This window comes from Bombina bombina, chromosome 11 (genome assembly GCF_027579735.1).
Source record: "Bombina bombina isolate aBomBom1 chromosome 11, aBomBom1.pri, whole genome shotgun sequence".
Lineage (NCBI taxonomy): Eukaryota > Metazoa > Chordata > Amphibia > Anura > Bombinatoridae > Bombina > Bombina bombina.
The window spans coordinates 75,151,492-75,172,189 of NC_069509.1; the positions used below are offsets into that span (position 1 = coordinate 75,151,492).

At 35.6% G+C, this 20,698-nt stretch overlaps 1 protein-coding gene across 4 annotated transcripts in view; it reads right to left on the minus strand.

Annotated features, from left to right (window-relative positions):
- MIEF2 (mitochondrial elongation factor 2) overlaps positions 1 to 20,698 on the minus strand; it is a 44,886-nt gene that overhangs the window by 15,447 nt on the left and 8,741 nt on the right. For 2 of the 4 annotated variants that reach the window (XM_053695236.1, XM_053695239.1), the window contains exon 2: positions 1,443 to 1,633. In XM_053695236.1, coding sequence (XP_053551211.1) covers positions 1,443 to 1,592 — 150 coding nt within the window. In that variant the 5' untranslated portion in view covers positions 1,593 to 1,633. Of the gene's footprint in view, positions 1 to 1,442; positions 1,634 to 2,008; positions 2,049 to 2,334; positions 2,376 to 20,698 lie in introns of all 4 variants that reach the window. The other 2 variants (XM_053695237.1, XM_053695238.1) reach the window with 2 other exon arrangements.

A 20,698-nucleotide genomic window follows, 5' to 3' on the forward strand; every position in this document is an offset into this window, starting at 1 on the left:
AGAACATGTTTTGTGTCCGCCAGGTGACTCCACAAGGTGCTCACTAGTGGTTGCAAAATATCATCCAGCCATTCCGAGAGGTGTTCAAGTAAATTAAGTAAGTTAATTTTAAAAATAAACACACATAATTTTTGATGGCGGATACAAACCACAGGCCCAATCTGACAATATTCCCTATATAGTGTAAGGCTTATTAGTTTGTAGAATAACTTTATGGAAGTCCAATAGAAGTGTATTCCATGAATAAACCACCCTCTCTAAAGAAGTGCTTCCAAAAATGACACCTTTCAATGTTAGATGATGACCCATTGTTATGGTGTTGCTCCTTTTGTGAAAAATACTTAGCCTCAACCTTATTAAAGGGACACTGAACCCAAATTTTTTCTTCCGTGATTCAGATAGAGCATGACATTTTAAGCAACTTTCTAATTGATTCCTATTATCAAATGTTTTTTATTCTCTTGGTATCTTTTTTTGAAATACAAGAATGTAAATTTAGATGCCAGCCCATTTTTGGTGAACAACCTGGGTTGTCCTTGGTGATTGGTGGATAAATTCATCCACCAATAAAAAAAATGCTGTCCAAAGTACTGAACCAAAAAAAAAAAGCTTAGATGCCTTCTTTTTCAAATAAATATAGCAAGAGAACGAAGGAAAATTGATAATAGGAGTAAATTAGAAAGTTGCTTAAAATTGCATGCTCTATCTGAATCACAAAAGAAAAAAATTGGGTTCAGTGTCCCTTTAAGTAACAAAGTGATGGTAAACTTTAACTAATCAAATGCCATATAAAATAAATAAAGTATGTACCTTTTTTTATTTTGATTAATCTGTGAAAGAGTTAAATGAGTGCATATAGTAATGCTTCTATTGCAATGTTATGAACAGTTTTTTTTTTTTTTTTAAATGACCATTCCAGTAAACATCCAATCAACGCGTGTGTCATATGACAATCTTGAAGTCCAGCCCCTTTAAAGCCTATGTAGAGAGTGGATGTGACTGCTCTATACATCACAGCCCAGCCAAAAAAGTAAATGAAGGGGGTTGGAGGGACAATACCAATTTACCATCACTTTAAAGGGAAATGCAAAAAAATGTAAAAAATAAAAATTCTGTTTTATACAAGCAATAGCGCAAAAATAAAAATGCTTAAACTATGTGATTTTAACGCCAGCAAAGGGGTTAAACACATAACTAGTCAGCTCCAGAGCAGCAATGCACTACTGGGGGATAGCTGAACACATCTGGTGAGCCAATAAGATAGAAATGTGTAGTCACTAATCACCAGCTAGCTCCCAGTAGCGCATTACTGTTGCTGAGCATATGTGCAAACAAAGGATACCAAGGAGAACAAAGAACATTTGATAACAGAAGTGAATTTAAAAATGTATGGAAGTTTAATTTATCTATAGTATATGAAGAAGAAAAGAACATCCTCTTACCCTTTTCACAGCTAATGTTGCAATGCCCAACATGGCAGCTCCTCCAACGCCAAGCACCAACCGCGCATTGGCCAACAGGAAGTCTACCATGCTCCCCACGCCATCTTCGTTCTTCTTGCTCTTCTTCTGAAGCTGCAGGCCGGCCATCATCACTCTGCGCAGGGCATAAACACGGCCAGAAAACTGGAGATCTGTATCAAACGCATAAAAAACAAAACTCTGAGCATCTGACAATAGTCAGAATAATTACAGTTGCCTGCATTTTTACCAACTGTACACTTTATCTTTATTATATACAGTGCTTATTTAATCAGCAATATACATAATACACTAACACACAAAAATCACTCTGGGGTTTAAAAGGATATAAAACTTGTTTTTTGTCTTATGATTCCGATAGAGAACACAATTCTAAACAACTTTCCAATGTACTTCTATTATCTAATTTACTTTGTTTTCTTGTTATCCTTTATTGACAAGAATACCTAGATAGGCTCAGAAACAGCAAAGCAATACTGGGAGCTGTTGATTGCTGGCTGCACATTTATACCTCGTCATTGTCTTACCTGGTGCGTTCAGCTAGCTCCCAGTAGGGCATTGCTTCTCCTAAAACAGAAGATACCAAGAGACCATAACAAAGCTGATAGAAATAAATTGGAAAAGGTTGGTTTAAAAAAAAAAAAAAAAAAAAAAAAAAAAAAAAAGTGGGTTTATGTCCCTTTAAATAAAACTATACATTTCTGTGGTGATATTGAGGCATTAGCCCCTTTCTCAGATTGTTTGGCTTAAGGAATGGGCTAAAATGTCAGCACAATAACATTTCTAATTTTGTTTAAAGCCCAAAGAGCGTTTTACTTGTTTTAACATGATTTGGATAAAGTAAGATTCTTACACTCCTGGCCGCTGTGAAGTGCCTTTGGTGAGAGTGATGGTCTAAAAAGGAACAGAGAGATAGAGATATATAGCGCAGGTATCATCCGCACCTCAAATATGAAGGGGAAAAAAAAAAAAACACAAAACACACACACACACACACACTAGAAAAATGCTGTGGTCTGGTGGAAAAGAGTGCCAAACATGTTTCAGGCCTGTCCCTAGCCCTTGTTCACTGGCATACACACAGACTGTCAGTATATTTATAAGAATCTCAGCAGTACTCTCCAAATAATATGTGAGTATATGGCAGGGTTATAAATGAATATATTTAACAATCTTTCTTTAAAGGGACACTCAGGTTTTACTAAATTTTCATTATTCAGATACAGCATGTAATTTTAAACAACTTTCCAATTTAGTTCCATTAAAAAAAAATATGCACAGTCTTTTATATTTACACTTTTTTTGAGTCACCAGCTCCTACTGAGCATGTGCAAGAACTCAGACTATACATATATGCATTTGTGATTGACTGATTGCTATCACATGGTACAGGGGGAGTGGAAATAGACATAACTTTGAAATGTGTTAGAAAAGAATCTACTACACATTTGAAATTCAGAGTAAATGCTATTCTATTGTCTTGTTATCTTGCATTTGTTGATTATGCAAATCTACTGTGTTTACTGGTCCTTTAAACTAAACCCACCATCAAATATGTATATACTAAGACAATAAAATTAATATAAAATACCTGAATTCTTTATTATTAGTAAATATCTATGAACACATTGAAATATATTTGTAGGAACCAGAATATGAGTCAATACTATACACGTTTAAAAACTTAAAATATGCTATGCAAAATTCATAAGGTTTACCCTTAAAATTAGCCTTACTCACAATAGCCTTTCATTCAATTAACACAATGAGACTAAAGTATAAACCATTGAACATTCAGACGGATACAATTTTAACAGTGCTTAGTTAAACAATAGGACAACATATATATATATATACACTCAGCTATTCAGCTACAATTGATTCTAATACAATTCTAACTAGGATACTAAAAATACATATATTCTTAGTGTAAATAGTTACTTTAAAGGTCTATTTATTTAAACTTGAACCAATTCTTAGTTACTTATAATTAAAACCAATTCTAAGAGATATAGATTGAATGATTGTATTTCGAACGCCCAGCAGCAGTTATCACTCAAAGTTAGCAGCCTCTGTCCTTTTTCCCTCTCTTGCCTTACTTATATATATATATGTTTTCACTCATTTATGAAACCATGTGGGTGGCCCTACGGAAGCTGATCATCCCATTGGTTACCTGGGAAGTCTGATTGGATTGGCCGTAGGCTTGGCATGGTCACCATGGAAATGCATCTTAACAGTTAAGTCCCTTGACTGTCATACTGGATTGCGGCCATCGGGGGCAGCAGACAAAACGAACAGATTCATTTAACCACTTCTAACATTCATGTTTGCTGATTATTTTAATATGAAATATTAAATTCTTTTTAATACCATATTACATCAAGATAATTTATATTTCTACTGCTAACTGATTAGCTTTAAATCCATTTAAAATGTCACCAGTATCCTGAATATATATATATATATATATATATATATATATATATATATATATATATATATATATATATATATATATATATATATATATATATATATATATATATATATATATATACATATACATATATATATATATATATATATATACATATACATACACACACACACACATACGTATTCATTTCTATGCTGTCTTAACAATGGGTTTATTGCAATTGCCATTTAGTGTATTACAAAATTTTAATCCATCTATATCTATCTATCTATCTATATTTAAACTTTCAGGCTATATAAAGAAAAAAATATATATTTTTGAATTTAAGCAGTTACACTATCACATGTGTCTCTGCTGGTCAACTTTCAATGACACAGCAGGGATTAATTTGCATTTCAATGTAAATGGTTAAAGTTCTCACAAAATATGTCACCTGACACAGATATATAGGCTCCTCTGTGAGGAGTAGGAAGTTTATCACACATTTCCAGGTAGTCAACATATGGTGACATGGCTTAATGGTCTTATACTATCTCAAACCATAAAACTCTGTATACAGTTAAATAAACATGGTCATTTTACAAGCCTGTGCTAATTACCAGTTCCTTTTTAAACAAATTGCTTTTCCTTGAAGTTTTTCACCTCCAGCTAGGGAGCAAATGCTGTGTTTTAAAGTTTCTGGAGACATCCTGTCTGTATTTAAGTCTTGAGATGTGTATCCAAATCATGTGGGGTTTTGAGTTAAATCCTGACATTATGTATGAAACCATATTTTTATCAGGTATTATTAAAATAGGGTTGCAATTCTGAACACATTCCCCTGTCCTATTTACACACACACATATATAAAAAATAACTCATTGTGTAGTTCATTAACAAATCTAGACAGGCCCAGAGGCTTGTTTTCCCACAGAAAACCTCTGAATTACATTGTTTCCAATGCAGCAAAGGATTCTGGGTAAGATATGCAAATTAAGTACACAATGACACACCTTTTTACTTCAGTCTGCTTTTCAGCAGGTGTGTCATTGTGTACTTAATTTGCATATCTTACCCAGAATCCTTTGCTGCATTGGAAACAATGTAATTCAGAGGTTTTCTGTGGGAAAACAAGCCTCTGGGCCTGTCTAGATTTGTTAATGAACTACACAATGAGTTATTTGTACTATATTTTGTGCGTAGTGGAGGATTTTAAACTCGCCTTTTATCTCCCCCTAATTTAAAATGTTGAGAATATATATATATATATATATATATATATATATATATATATATATATATATATATATATATATATATATATATATATATATATATATATATATATATATATATATATATATATATGTATATCTCATTTACCTGTACCCTGACAAGACTCCAACCAGATCACTATTTAAGTCAAGTCAAGGGAGTCTCTAATTAGCTCAGAGACACCTGACTCAATTACATCTTAAAAATGTGTATTTCTGTATATTAACTGGTTGTTGCAAAAAACAACCATTATACGTACACTTGATATAAATATTTAAATTATGACTTTTGCATAAACACATACATACATATATATCTCCAATGAAAACAAACACAAAAAAAAAAAAAAAACACCACAAGGGATTATATAGCAGCATTATACGTAAAAACTCTTAATTGTTGAGAAACCTTTCCCTTATGTACTACCTGTTTAACCTATTTACCCCTTTTTCTAATCGTGATGGAGTTGAGAGTTTTAGTAAAACAAATTTATCATCCATAATGGAATTTAAACCATCTGGATGTTTGGATTGAAATTTGAAGATCCATAACACTTCCTTCTGATCCAATAACCCCTCCCTGTCACCCCCTCTCCTATGCCTTGGGATGTGATCAATACCTTGTATTTGTAAAAAAAAGTTTGTCATTTGATTGGTGTTCATATCTAAAATGTTTAGCTACAGGAGTGTTACTGTCAGGGTTACTAATGTCTCTAAGGTGTTAGAGAGCTCTCTCTCAAAGCTCGTTTAGTGCGACCAACATACTGTTTGTTACATCCTTTACATGTCAACAAGTATATAAACGTGTGTTGTATTACATGTTATGTTGTGTCTGATATCGTATGTTTCCTTGGTTACTGTCTATTTAAATTTAGTTCCATTTTTGATATATTGGCAAGTTTTACATATATTGCCATTACATTTGTAACAACCTACTCTAGTGGGAAGCCAAGTGTTGGATTTCTGTTTAGGTAACATGGAAGGTGAAAGAATATTTCTAAGTGTTTTTGCCCTCCTAGTGGTGAAATTACAACCTTCGGATGTAATGACGTTCAGTTTCTTATCACCCTTTAAAATTGGAAGACAACTCTGAATTATATCCCTTACTTTAGTATAGTCTCTACTATACACTATGTGGTGATAAACATGGGTTTGGAATTATATATATTTTAGTAAATTTTCCCATGGTATGCAATCGACTTTATTTCTCACTGTGTTGAGTAATTTAGTACTATATCCACGGGCTTCTAATCTTTGTTATGCAACGTCTGCATTTTTCTGAAAATTAAATTTGTGTGCAATTTCTTTTGGTACGTATGTATTGCCCAAAAGGTATTGATTGAAGCGTATGTTGAGGATGACAAGTATAATAATGTAATATTGTATTGCATGCAGTCGCTTTTCTATAAAAATTGACCTCTACAGATTTGGAACGTGCCACAAGAGTGACATCCAAAAAAATTGATTTGTGTGACATTGTGTTCAATTGTGAAAGAAAGATTGAAATGATTAGTGTTAATATATTCGTGAAACTGAGACGAGATGGATATCTCCATCCCATATTATTATAAGATCATCAATGTATCTTCCAAAATAAATAATATTGTGTCTAAAGAGATAGAGAATAGAGATCTCAACTTAAATGTATTTCAGTAATCCAATGCTTGTACACTGAGATTTGTTGTTTATGCCTGTGAGACATGTCACAATTCATCAATAAAGTAGCAGGAGTTCTGCCTACCAGCCAGTGAATAATCAGGCATTAAAAAAAGGACACTAAAAAAAAAAAAAAAAAAATGAACTTTGATGAATCAGATAGCAGGTAATTTTAAACAACTTTCTTATTTACTTCCTTTAATAAAATATGCAGTCTTTTCAGATTTACACTTTGAGGCACCAGCTCCTACTGAGCATGTGCAAGAATTCACAGAATATACGTATATGCATTTGTGACTGGCTGATGGATGTCACATGATACAGGGGGAGTGAAAAAGATAACTGAAATTTGTCAGAATTTTTTTTACTAATCATTAGAAGGTCAGAGTAAGTGCTATTGCATTGTCTTATTATTCATTTGTTGATTTTGCAATCTAAAGTATTTATTGGTCCTTTAAAGCAGGGGTCAACAAATCTGTTTAAATTTAGTAGCCAATAATAATATTTAGGAGCCAGATAGTGGTATTTGTATATAGATATATGGAGAATAACCCAAAAAGTTAGGAGCCAGAGGTAAAATTCTAGGAGCCAGTGGCTCCCGGGTTTGTCGAGCCCTGCTTTAAAAAGGGACACTCAACTTCAAAATTAAACTTTCATTATTCAGATAGAGCATGTCATTTTAAACAACTTTCCAATTTAATTCCATTAGCAAAATGTGAACAATCTTTTTCTATTTAAACTTTGAGTCACCAGCGACTAACTGAGCATGTGCAAGAATTCATAGCATATAGGTATTTGCATTTGTGATTGGCTGATGGCTGTCACATGGTATGTGTATGCATTTGTGATTGGCTGATGGCTGTCACATAGTACAGGGTGGTGGAAATAGACATAACTTAAAATAGTCAGCAAAAAAAAAAATCTATTAATTTGAAGTTCAGACTAAGTGCTATTGCATTGTCTTGTTATCTTGCATTTGTTGATTATGCAAATATAATGTGTTGACTGGTCCTTTAAGGACATACACAGTTTGCTTTAAATGTAAAAATAAACCACTATCATAAAAACATAATTTATATAAGAATTTACCTGATAAATTAATTTCTTTCATATTGGCAAGAGTCCATGAGCTAGTGACGTATGGTATATACAATCCTAAGAGGAGGGGCAAAGTTACCCAAACCTCAAAATGCCTATAAATACACCCCTCATCACAGCCACAATTCAGTTCAACGAATAGCCAAGTAGTGGGGTGATAAAATAAGGAGTTAAAAAAATAAAAAAAAATAAAAAATATACAAAAAGAGGAACTGTTAATATAATTGTGCTTTTATACAAAAATCATAACCACCATAAAAAGGGTGGGTCTCAGACTCTTGCCAATATGAAAGAAATGAATTTATCAGGTAAGTTCTTACATAAATGCTTTCTTTCATGTAATTGGCAAGAGTCCATGAGCTAGTGACGTATGGGATAGAAATACCCAAGATGTGGAATACCACAGAAGAGTCACTAGAAAGGGAGGGCTAAAATAAAAACAGCTATTTCTGCTGAAAAAAAATTAAAGCCACACAAAAAAAAAAAAAAAAAAAAAAAAAAAAACTCTCATAAATTTCACATAAATTACAAGAAAAAAAAAAAAAAAACACACACCTTAAATCATAAGCAGAAGAATCAAACTGAAACAGCTGCCTGAAGAACTTTTCTACCAAAGACTGCTTCTGAATAAACAAATACATCAAATTGGTAAAATGTAGTAAATGTATGCAAAGAAAACCAAGTTGCTGCTTTGCAAATCTGATCAACTGAAGCTTCATTATTAAAAGCCCAAGAAGTGGCGACTGATCTAGTAGAATGAGCTGTAATTCTCTGAGGTGGAGACTGTCCCGCCTCCAAATAAGCCTTGTGAATCAAAAGCTTTAACCAAGATGCCAAACAAATGGCAGAGGCTTTCTGACCTTTCCTGGAACCAGAAATCACAACAAATAGACTAGAAGTCTTTCTGAAATCCTTAGTAGCTTTTATATAGTATTTCAAAGCTCTTACAACATCTAAAGAATGTAAAAGATCTTTCAAGAGCATTCTTAGGATTAGGACACAGAGGAACAACAATTTCCCTACTAATGGTGTTAGAATTCACAACCTTAGGAAGAAATAAAAAAAAAACAACAACAACAAAAAAAAAACTCCGTAAAACAGCTTTATCCTAATGGAAAAAAAATCAATAAAAAAAAAAAAAAATCAGAAAAAGGAGAGACTCAAGAAAGCAGACAATTCAGAAAGAAGGACTAGAGGTGGAAAAATGTAAGCAGGTTGGTAAAACCAAGGGACTGCTAACGCATCCACCATCTCCGCCTGAGGAACCCTGGACCTAGAAAGGTACCTGGTAAGCAATCAGATCTATTTCGGGAAGACCCCACATCTGTACAATCTGACAAAATACATCTGGATGGAGAGACCACTCCCCTGGATGTAAAAACTGGCTGAGATAATCCGCTTCCCAATTGTCTACACCTGGGCTATGTATCGCAGAAATTAGACATGAGTTGGATTCCGCCCAAGAAAGTATCTGAGATACTTATTTCATCGCTAAAGGACTGCGAGTCCCACCCTGATTGACATATGCCACAGTTGTGATATTGTCTGTCTGAAAACGAATGAATGATTCTCTCTTTAGAGGCCAAGCCTGAAGAGCCCTCAAAAGAGCATAGAGTTCTAAAATATTGATTGGTAACCTTGCCTCTTAAAGATTCCAAACTCCTTGCATCTGTTCAAATCACAGTCCAGGAAGGACGAACAAAAGAGGCCCCTTGAATAATCCGATGATGGTCTAACCACCAAGTCAGAGAGAATTGAGTGTTGGGATTTAAGAATATCAATTGCGATATCTGAGTATAATCCCTGCACCATTGATTCAGCATGCAAAGCTGCAGAGGTCTCATATGAAAACGAGCAAAGGGGATCCTGTCCGATGCTGCAGTCATGAGAACTAAAACTTCCATGCACATAGCCACTGAAGGGAATGATCGAGACTGAAGGTTTAGACAGGTTGAATACAACTTCAAACGTCTCTTGTCTGTTAAAGGATGGACACTGAATCTATCTGGAAACCTAAAAAGGTAACCCTTGTCTGAGGAATCAAGGAACTCTTTGGTAAATTGATCCTCCAACCATGTCTTTGAAGAAACAAGTTGAATTGTGTGAGATTATGCTAAATGAAAAGATTGAGCCAGTACCAATATATCGTCCAACTAAGGAAACACTGCAATACCCTGCTCTCTGATTACAGATAGAAGGGCACAGAGAAACTATGAAAAGATTCTTGGAGCTGTTGCTAGGCCAAATGAAAGAGCAACAAATTGGTAATGCTTGTCTAGAAAAAGAGAATCTCAGAAACCGATAGTGGTCTGGATGAATCTGAATGTGAAGATACGCATCCTGTAAGTCTATTGAGGACATGTAATGACCTTGCTGAACAAAAGGCAGAATAGTCCTTATAATCGCCATCTTGAAAGTTGGGACCCTTACAAATTGATTCAAAAACTTCAGATCCAGAAGTGGTCTGAATGATTTTTTTCTTCTTCGGGACAATGAATAGATTTGAATAAAAACCCAGACCCTGTTCCAGAAGTGGAACTGGTACAATTACCCCTGAAAGCTCCAGATCTGAAACACTTCAGAAATACCTGAGCTTTCACAGGATTTGTTGGAACGTGAGAGAGCGAAAAAAATAATCTTCTTATAGGAGGTCTTATTCTGAAACCTATTCGATACCCCTGAGACAATATTCTGAATCCAATGATACGGAACCTTCCCAAACGTCTTGTAATAATTTTCAATCTGCCACCCACCAGTAGAACTGGATTGAGGGCCGCACCTTCATGCATTCTTGGGGGCTGGTTTTGGTTTCTTATAAGGCTTGGATTTATTCTAAACTCGAAGATAGCTCCCAATTGAACCTCAGGAGTAATCACAGGAGCTTTATAGACATAATTTAAACGTTTACTGGATATATCATCAAGAAGACCAGACTCCTCAATATCCAAAGTTATCAACACTTCTTTTAACAAAGAACAAATATACTCCATCTTAAAAAGATATGAAGATTTATCAGTGTCAATGTCTGAAGTAGGATCTTCCGAATCAGAGAGATCCTCATTATAGGTGGATATATCAGTATGTTGTCGGTCATTACAAATTTAATCAGTATTATGAGAAGTTTTAAAAAACACCTTACGTTTATATGAAGGCAAAATAGCAGCCATAGCCTTCTGTATCGCATCAGCAATATAACTTTTCATCAACAGGGATATCATATACATTAGATGTTGAGGGAACAGATACTGTACTAGAACTAATAGAAACTTTTTCTGCATGCAAAAGCTTATGACAACTGTTACATACTACAGCCGGAGATATAATCTCAGCTAGTTTACAACAGATACACTTAGCTTTGGTAGAACTGTGTTCATGCAGCATGGTTCCTACAGCAGCTTCTGAGACAGGATCAGATTGAGACATCTTTTAAAATGTAAAAGAAAAAATAACATTTAAACAAAAATATCTTAATTCCATATATAGAAGTTTCAGGAATGGGGAAACAAAATGAAAATGATAAAATTGACAAAAAAGCAAATAGCATAGCCCTCTGAGCATAGAGGCAAGGAGCATATAGGAAGTGGGGTAAAATAAAACAAAAATTATTTGGTGCCAAGTATGACACAAAAGTTAGTATATAAACTTTTTGGCGCAAATGACGCAACTCGCGTCATAAACACAACTTTGCACCAAACAACCCGGCGTCAACTAAGACGCAGGAAATGACGAACTTGCGTCATCATAGACGCACATTTTGCGCCAAAAAATTCTCGCGCCAAGAAAGACGCAAAAAATAACTGCATTCTGCGCCCTTGCGAGCCAAATTTGCCCGCAAGTTTTAAAAGAAAGACAAGTCCAATTGGGGAAAAAAAACCAAAAAAAAAAAAACACACGACAAACTTCCTAAAACATTATTCCCATATTGAAACTGCCAGACTGCAAAGGGAAATACACATAGACCCGACTTGTGGCAAATATAAGTAAATGCATATATTTAGAACTTTATATAAATACATAAAGCACCAACCATAGGCCTAGATTTAGAGTTCGGCGGTAGCCGTCAAAACCAGCGTTAGAGGCTCCTAACGCTGGTTTTGGCCGCCCGCTGGTATTTGGAGTCAGTGATTAAAGGGTCTAACGCTCACTTTACAGCCGCGACTTTTCCATACCGCAGATCCCCCTACGCCATTTGCGTAGCCTATCTTTTCAATGGGATCTTTCTAACGCTGGTATTTAGAGTCGTTTCTGCAGTGAGCGTTAGAGCTCTAACGACAAAACTCCAGCCGCCTGAAAATAGCAGGAGTTAAGAGCTTTCTGGCTAACGCCGGTTTATAAAGCTCTTAACTACTGTGCCCTAAAGTACACTAACACCCATAAACTACCTATGTACCCCTAAACCGAGGTCCCCCCACATCGCCGCCACTCGATTAAAATTTTTAACCCCTAATCTGCCGACCGCCACCTACGTTATACTTATGTACCCCTAATCTGCTGCCCCTAACCCCGCCGACCCCTATATTATATTTATTAACCCCTAACTTGCCCCCCACAACGTCGCCGCAAGCTACTTAAAATAATTAACCCCTAATCTTCCGACCGCAAATCGCCGCCACCTACGTTATCCCTATGTACCCCTAATCTTCTGCCCCTAACATCGCCGACCCCTATGTTATATTTATTAACCCCTAATCTGCCCCCCACAACGTCGCCGACACCTACCTACACTTATTAACCCCTAATCTGCCGAGCGGACCTGAGCGCTACTATAATAAAGTTATTAACCCCTAATCCGCCTCACTAACCCTATCATAAATAGTATTAACCCCTAATCTGCCCTCCCTAACATCGCCGACACCTACCTTCAATTATTAACCCCTAATCTGCCGACCGGAGCTCACCGCTATTCTAATAAATGTATTAACCCCTAAAGCTAAGTCTAACCCTAACACTAACACCCCCCTAAGTTAAATATAATTTTTATCTAACGAAATAAATTAACTCTTATTAAATAAATGATTCCTATTTAAAGCTAAATACTTACCTGTAAAATAAATCCTAATATAGCTACAATATAAATTACATTTATATTATAGCTATTTTAGGATTAATATTTATTTTACAGGTAACTTTGTATTTATTTTAACCAGGTACAATAGCTATTAAATAGTTAAGAACTATTTAATAGTTACCTAGTTAAAATAATTACAAATTTACCTGTAAAATAAATCCTAACCTAAGATATAATTAAACCTAACACTACCCTATCAATAAAATAATTAAATAAACTACCTACAATTAACCTAACACTACACTATCAATAAATTAATTAAACACAATTGCTACAAATAAATACAATTAAATAAACTAGCTAAAGTACAAAAAATAAAAAAGAACTAAGTTACAGAAAATAAAAAAATATTTACAAACATAAGAAAAATATTACAACAATTTTAAACTAATTACACCTACTCTAAGCCCCCTAATAAAATAACAAAGACCCCCAAAATAAAAAATTCCCTACCCTATTCTAAAATACAAAAATTACAAGCTCTTTTACCTTACCAGCCCTGAACAGGGCCCTTTGCGGGGCATGCCCCAAGAATTTCAGCTCTTTTGCCTGTAAAAAAAAACATACAATACCCCCCCCCCAACATTACAACCCACCACCCACATACCCCTAATCTAACCCAAACCCCCTTAAATAAACCTAACACTAATCCCCTAAAGATCTTCCTACCTTGTCTTCACCATCCAGGTATCACCGATCCGTCCTGGCTCCAAGATCTTCATCCAACCCAAGCGGGGGTTGGCGATCCATAATCCGGTGCTCCAAAGTCTTCCTCCTATCCGGCAAGAAGAGGACATCCGGACCGGCAAACATCTTCTCCAAGCGGCATCTTCTATGTTCTTCCATCCGATGACGACCGGCTCCATCTTGAAGACCTCCAGCGCGGATCCATCCTCTTCTTCCGACGACTAGACGACGAATGACGGTTCCTTTAAGGGACGTCATCCAAGATGGCGTCCCTCGAATTCCGATTGGCTGATAGGATTCTATCAGCCAATCGGAATTAAGGTAGGAATTTTCTGATTGGCTGATGGAATCAGCCAATCAGAATCAAGTTCAATCCGATTGGCTGATCCAATCAGCCAATCAGATTGAGCTCGCATTCTATTGGCTGTTCCGATCAGCTAATAGAATGCGAGCTCAATCTGATTGGCTGATTGGATCAGCCAATCGGATTGAACTTGATTCTGATTGGCTGATTCCATCAGCCAATCAGAATATTCCTACCTTAATTCCGATTGGCTGATAGAATCCTATCAGCCAATCGGAATTCGAGGGACGCCATCTTGGATGACGTCCCTTAAAGGAACCGTCATTCGTCGTCTAGTCGTCGGAAGAAGAGGATGGATCCGCGCTGGAGGTCTTCAAGATGGAGCCGGTCGTCATCGGATGGAAGAACATAGAAGATGCCGCTTGGAGAAGATGTTTGCCGGTCCGGATGTCCTCTTCTTGCCGGATAGGAGGAAGACTTTGGAGCACCGGATTATGGATCGCCAACCCCCGCTTGGGTTGGATGAAGATCTTGGAGCCAGGACGGATCGGTGATACCTGGATGGTGAAGACAAGGTAGGAAGATCTTCAGGGGATTAGTGTTAGGTTTATTTAAGGGGGTTTGGGTTAGATTAGGGGTATGTGGGTGGTGGGTTGTAATGTTGGGGGGGGGGGTATTGTATGTTTTTTTTTTACAGGCAAAAAAGAGCTGAAATTCTTGGGGCATGCCCCGCAAAGGGCCCTGTTCAGGGCTGGTAAGGTAAAAGAGCTTGTAATTTTTGTATTTTAGAATAGGGTAGGGAATTTTTTATTTTGGGGGTCTTTGTTATTTTATTAGGGGGCTTAGAGTAGGTGTAATTAGTTTAAAATTGTTGTAATATTTTTCTTATGTTTGTAAATATTTTTTTATTTTCTGTAACTTAGTTCTTTTTTATTTTTTGTACTTTAGATAGTTTATTTAATTGTATTTATTTGTAGCAATTGTGTTTAATTAATTTATTGATAGTGTAGTGTTAGGTTAATTGTAGGTAATTGTAGGTAGTTTATTTAATTATTTTATTGATAGGGTAGTGTTAGGTTTAATTATATCTTAGGTTAGGATTTATTTTACAGGTAAATTTGTAATTATTTTAACTAGGTAACTATTAAATAGTTCTTAACTATTTAATAGCTATTGTACCTGGTTAAAATAAATACAAAGTTACCTGTAAAATAAATATTAATCCTAAAATAGCTATAATATAAATGTAATTTATATTGTAGCTATATTAGGATTTATTTTACAGGTAAGTATTTAGCTTTAAATAGGAATCATTTATTTAATAAGAGTTAATTTATTTCGTTAGATAAAAATTATATTTAACTTAGGGGGGTGTTAGTGTTAGGGTTAGACTTAGCTTTAGGGGTTAATACATTTATTAGAATAGCGGTGAGCTCCGGTCTGCAGATTAGGGGTTAATAATTGAAGGTAGGTGTCGGCGATGTTAGGGAGGGCAGATTAGGGGTTAATACTATTTATGATAGGGTTAGTGAGGCGGATTAGGGGTTAATAACTTTATTATAGTAGCGCTCAGGTCCGCTCGGCAGATTAGGGGTTAATAAGTGTAGGTAGGTGTCGGCGACGTTGTGGGGGGCAGATTAGGGGTTAATAAATATAACATAGGGGTCGGCGATGTTAGGGCAGCAGATTAGGGGTACATAGGGATAACGTAGGTGGCGGCGGTTTACGGAGCGGCAGATTAGGGGTTAAAAGTGTAATGCAGGGGTCAGCGATAGCGGGGGCGGCAGATTAGGGGTTAATAAGTGTAAGGCTAGGGGTGTTTAGACTCGGGGTTCATGTTAGAGTGTTAGGTGCAGACGTAGGAAGTGTTTCCCCATAGGAAACAATGGGGCTGCGTTAGGAGCTGAACGCTGCTTTTTTGCAGGTGTTAGGTTTTTTTTCAGCTCAAACAGCCCCATTGTTTCCTATGGGAGAATCGTGCACGAGCACGTTTTTGAGGCCGGCCGCGTCCGTAAGCAACTCTGGTATCGAGAGTTGTATTTGCGGTAAAAATGCTCTACGCTCCTTTTTTGGAGCCTAACGCAGCATTTGTTTGAACTCTCGATACCAGAGTTAAATTTATGGTGCGGCCAGAAAAAAACCTGCGGAGCGTTAACAGCCCTTTTACCGCCAAACTCCAAATCTAGCCGATAGTGTCTTAAATAATGATACATACTTACAGAAAGACATCCACATATAGCAGATAGCCAAACCAGTACTGAAAGCTATCAGCAGAGGTAATGGTATAAGAGTATATTATCAATCTAAAAAGAGAGGTAGGAGATGAATCCCTACGATCGATAACAGAGAACCCTTGAAAAGATTTTCCGTGAGAAAAACCATTAAAAAAAAATAAAAATAAAAATTAATCAATGGATGATACTCTCTTCACATCCCTCTGACAAACACTGTACTTTGAGAGGAATTGGGCTTCAGAATGCTTAGAAGCGCTTATCATAGAAGAAATAATAAAAATCTAGCACAAACTTACTTCACCACCTCCATAGGAGGCAAAGTTTGTAAAACTGAATTGTGGGTGTGGTGAGGGGTGTATTTATAGGCATTTTGAGGTTTGGGAAACTTTGCCCCTCCTGGTAGGATTGTATATCCCATACGTCACTAGCTCATGGACTCTTGACATGAAAGAAATAGTTTCTGCATTAAAAAAAAAAAAAAAAAAAAAAAAAAATTTAAATAGTTTTTTTCCATATTTACTTTTCAAAAGGTTTAGCTTTTACTGTCCCTTTAAAAATCACCCCACATTATCATGCACACATCAAAAAGCAAGATTTAGCAAGTCCAAGAACTAGAGAAAAACTTTGGTCAAAAACTCTTTACATAAAATGTCTGCAGTGAATCAGATGAGAAACTACTATACAATATCATACAAGTTCAAAGTCCATTAAGATATGAGGATAATACATTCCTTTAAACTGTACTGTATATAAACACATTCATTACAGTAGAATGATCAATTCTGAAATACGCTGACAAGAACTCACTGGTAATATTGTTGTCAATTGAAAAGAACTTGCTATATCAGCTTGTCTAGGGATCTCTAAATGACTGAGAGTCTGTTAGAATTCATTTAATACTCTGTTAATTAATGCAGAAATATTGATAAAGTTCATTTAAAAAAAAATTTAAGATCTTACATATGACAATAATAGAGTTTATCAATAGTTACTGCAAATAAACAAAACAATTTGTGGATGACAAAGACTATGTATAAGCGGGAAAGCAAGGAAGAGAAATTAACTAGTAAGGGCATCTGTGGACATGTGAGTCATATGAAAACATGAGTCACATTTAGGTGACAATTAACTTACTATTTATAGGGCGTTTTGTCAACACAAAAATTTCAACAACATACTGCTGTAAACAAAAAAAACAAAAAATGTATGCTCTGAATCCTAAAAAATATAAATATGTTGTAGAACATTTAATGATTACACTATTGTGTGCATAGAACTAGGTGTCTAACCTGTGCAAATTGATTAAACCCATAATTAGTTAACTCTGAAGCCGCTGAATACATCTGGTGAGCCACTGATAAGTGTGAAGCCACCAATCACCAGCTAGCCCTCAGCAGTGCGTGTAATTTTGACTTCCATGTCCCATTAAGGTTGAGAATTTTTTCCATGTAAAAATGTATTTTACAACATGCTCCATTTCATATGCCCCTTTTTGAAAGTGTTCTAGTTTATCCTTTTGTAGCTATGGTCTCTGTGTGTACACAATATCCAAGATAGATCCGGTCTAGTGATCTATAGAGAGCATAACAACCTCACTTTTTTTGCTGCTAATTCCTTTTCCTAAACAACCAAACACCCAACTGCTCTTACCTGTTGTGCTACATTGTTTACTAATATTTAACTCATCTTAATAATTACCAAGTAATCTTTTTCTTATTGTTACAGACAGTAAAATACTATTGAGGATATAATGGACCTTTGAGTTTTGGCATTTGAAAATCTTAGAGACATGAAACCAAAAGAATGTATTTCATGATTCAGATAGGGCATGAAATTACAAAAAAAAAAAAGTTTTGATTTAAAATATACTACTATTGTCAAATTTACTTAGGTCTCATGGTATTCTTAATTTAAGGTAAAAGCCAAGGTAAGTAAAGCGCACGTTTGGAACACTATTTGGCAGCTGTCTTGTAAGAATGCTTCAACACTAGGTGGCAGCAATGGCCACACAATGTAGAACAACAAGATACCTAAAAGGGGAAACAGAGGCGCCAACATAGAACAGTATTGTCTGAACAGCAGAAATAGAAGATAATACGGAGCCTCTATTATATCTTCCCACCAGATGTAAAGGCACAACCGGACAACAGAGGCAAAGTCAGGACACGTGACACAAAGGCCGGTCACAAACGGACCAATCGGGAGATCCCAAATGAATCGAAGTTGAGTCCGTGATATACAAACAGGAGCACGAACAGTATAAAAAGTACAATCTTTTATTTGTACATAATAGCGACGCGTTTCTCAGCATACAATATCGCTGTTTCATCAGGCTACATACACTGCAATAAGACGTGCTCCTTAAAGGGACAGTCTAGTCCAAAAAAAACTTTCATGATTCAGATAGGGCATGTCATTTTAAACAATTTTCCAATTTACTTTTATCACCAATTTTTCTTTGTTCTCTTGGTATTCTTAGTTGAAAGCTTAACTTAGGAGGTTCATATGCTAATTTCTTAGACCTTGAAGGCCGCCTCTTAAGAATGCATATTAACAGGTTTTTCACCACTAGAGGGTGTTAGTTCATGTTTTTCATATAGATAACACTGTGCTTGTGCACGTGAAGTTACCTGGGAGCCCTCACTGATTGGCTAAACTGCAAGTCTGTCAAAAGAACAAATAAAGGGGCAGTCTGCAGAGGCTTAGATACAAGATAATCACAGAGGTAAAAAATATATAAATATAACTGTGTTGGTTATGCAAAACTAGGGAATGGGTAAACAAGGGATTATCTATCTTTTAAAACAACAATTCTGGTGTAGACTGTCCCTTTAATATAGCATTAGTGAACCAATCAGGAGTCAAGCTGCAGACAACTCCTACTATGACGTCAGGATGACATTTACAGACACCAGGCGCCCCTGATTGCTAAACTAACGAGCATATAAATAAAATATACAAATACAATATATGCAACATTAAAAAGTTCAGAATATGTATATGCACATCATAACAGATGCTGAAAAATTAAAAACCGACTTGTTAGAAAATTTTCTAAATTAAACATAAGACAATAAAATGGATAAAACAAGCTAGGATATTCCTCTAGCTAAAAATATTTATATAAAAAATAAAATATGATAAGTGCCAGATAAAGTCTACAGATGTAAGACATATGTGGTAAAGAGAGTCAAATATTGAATATAGAAAATCTAATTATAGAATATTCTAAAATATTGTTCAATCAGCAACTCACTGGCCACATTGAGATAGATCTAAAGTCAAATACAGGGATCTAAATATATATGAGATTCAATTGTATAATAAACAAGATAGATGCCGCTGGTCAACATAGGAGGAAATGCAGTAGAAATCTGCTGGCGATTTATTTTAGTTGCTATATTGCAAACGTATATTCTTATATGCAATAAGTGATGTGTACTCAGAGTAAACACAGTATCAAGAATTGAAACGGATGTCTACCCAAGTGTAGTCCGGAACGGGAGGCATAAAGATAATAGCTAGGGCTCCATATCAAGATATTATACTATAAAAATAGTGTCATTTGTAGTGGTATAAACAGATACCTTAAAGACTAATGCATAATATATATATTTGAGTGTGATGCATATAACACTGGAGTCATCTACCTACTCAAGGGATAATTACTATATGAGTAAATATGTGAACCTATTAGTATACACTAGCATAAGCTAACCAAACGTTACCCGTTAATACTATAAATATGATAGATACACACATCACATAAGTCGACCATATACAGAAATGTGTGCATACAAATAATACTCGAAATATAAACAAAGACAATGGAATATGGCACTTGTAATTACCTCATCAGAGTAGGTCAGACAAACCGCCCCCATCAACAAACTAAACCAAATCATTTTGGTAGGGTGGGGATAAAAATAGAGGCCCTACACATAGCCCCGATGGACATATGAGGTCAAACAAAAGCTGCCAGATCTAGAATTAAATTGAGTCCATTAGGATGCATGCTTTTAAGCATGTGAATCCAATAGGTCTCACACTGGCGCAACCTAAAGAACCGATTATATAGGTGAGATTTAGGAACAAATTCAATAGGTAGTATAGTCAAACAATTGGATCTTCCGGGATGTTTCATATTACAATGTCTAGGAACACTATGGTTTTTAAGATTCTTCTTAATATTACGTTGGTGTTCGGACCACCTGATACTCAATCTTCTACAGGTACATCCGACGTATTGTATCCCGCAAACACAAGTTAAAAAATAGCCAACATATTTGGACGAACAAGATATATGGCCTATGATAGAATATTTACGACCTGTAACGGTCGAAGAAAAACTCTGTGATAGATGGTCACATAGTTTACATCTATTCACATTGCATTTGAAACTACCATTCGTATTTTGTTGGTGTTCAATCTTATGGGCAGTAGAAATGACAGTCTTTTTGTTCCTAACGATCTTACT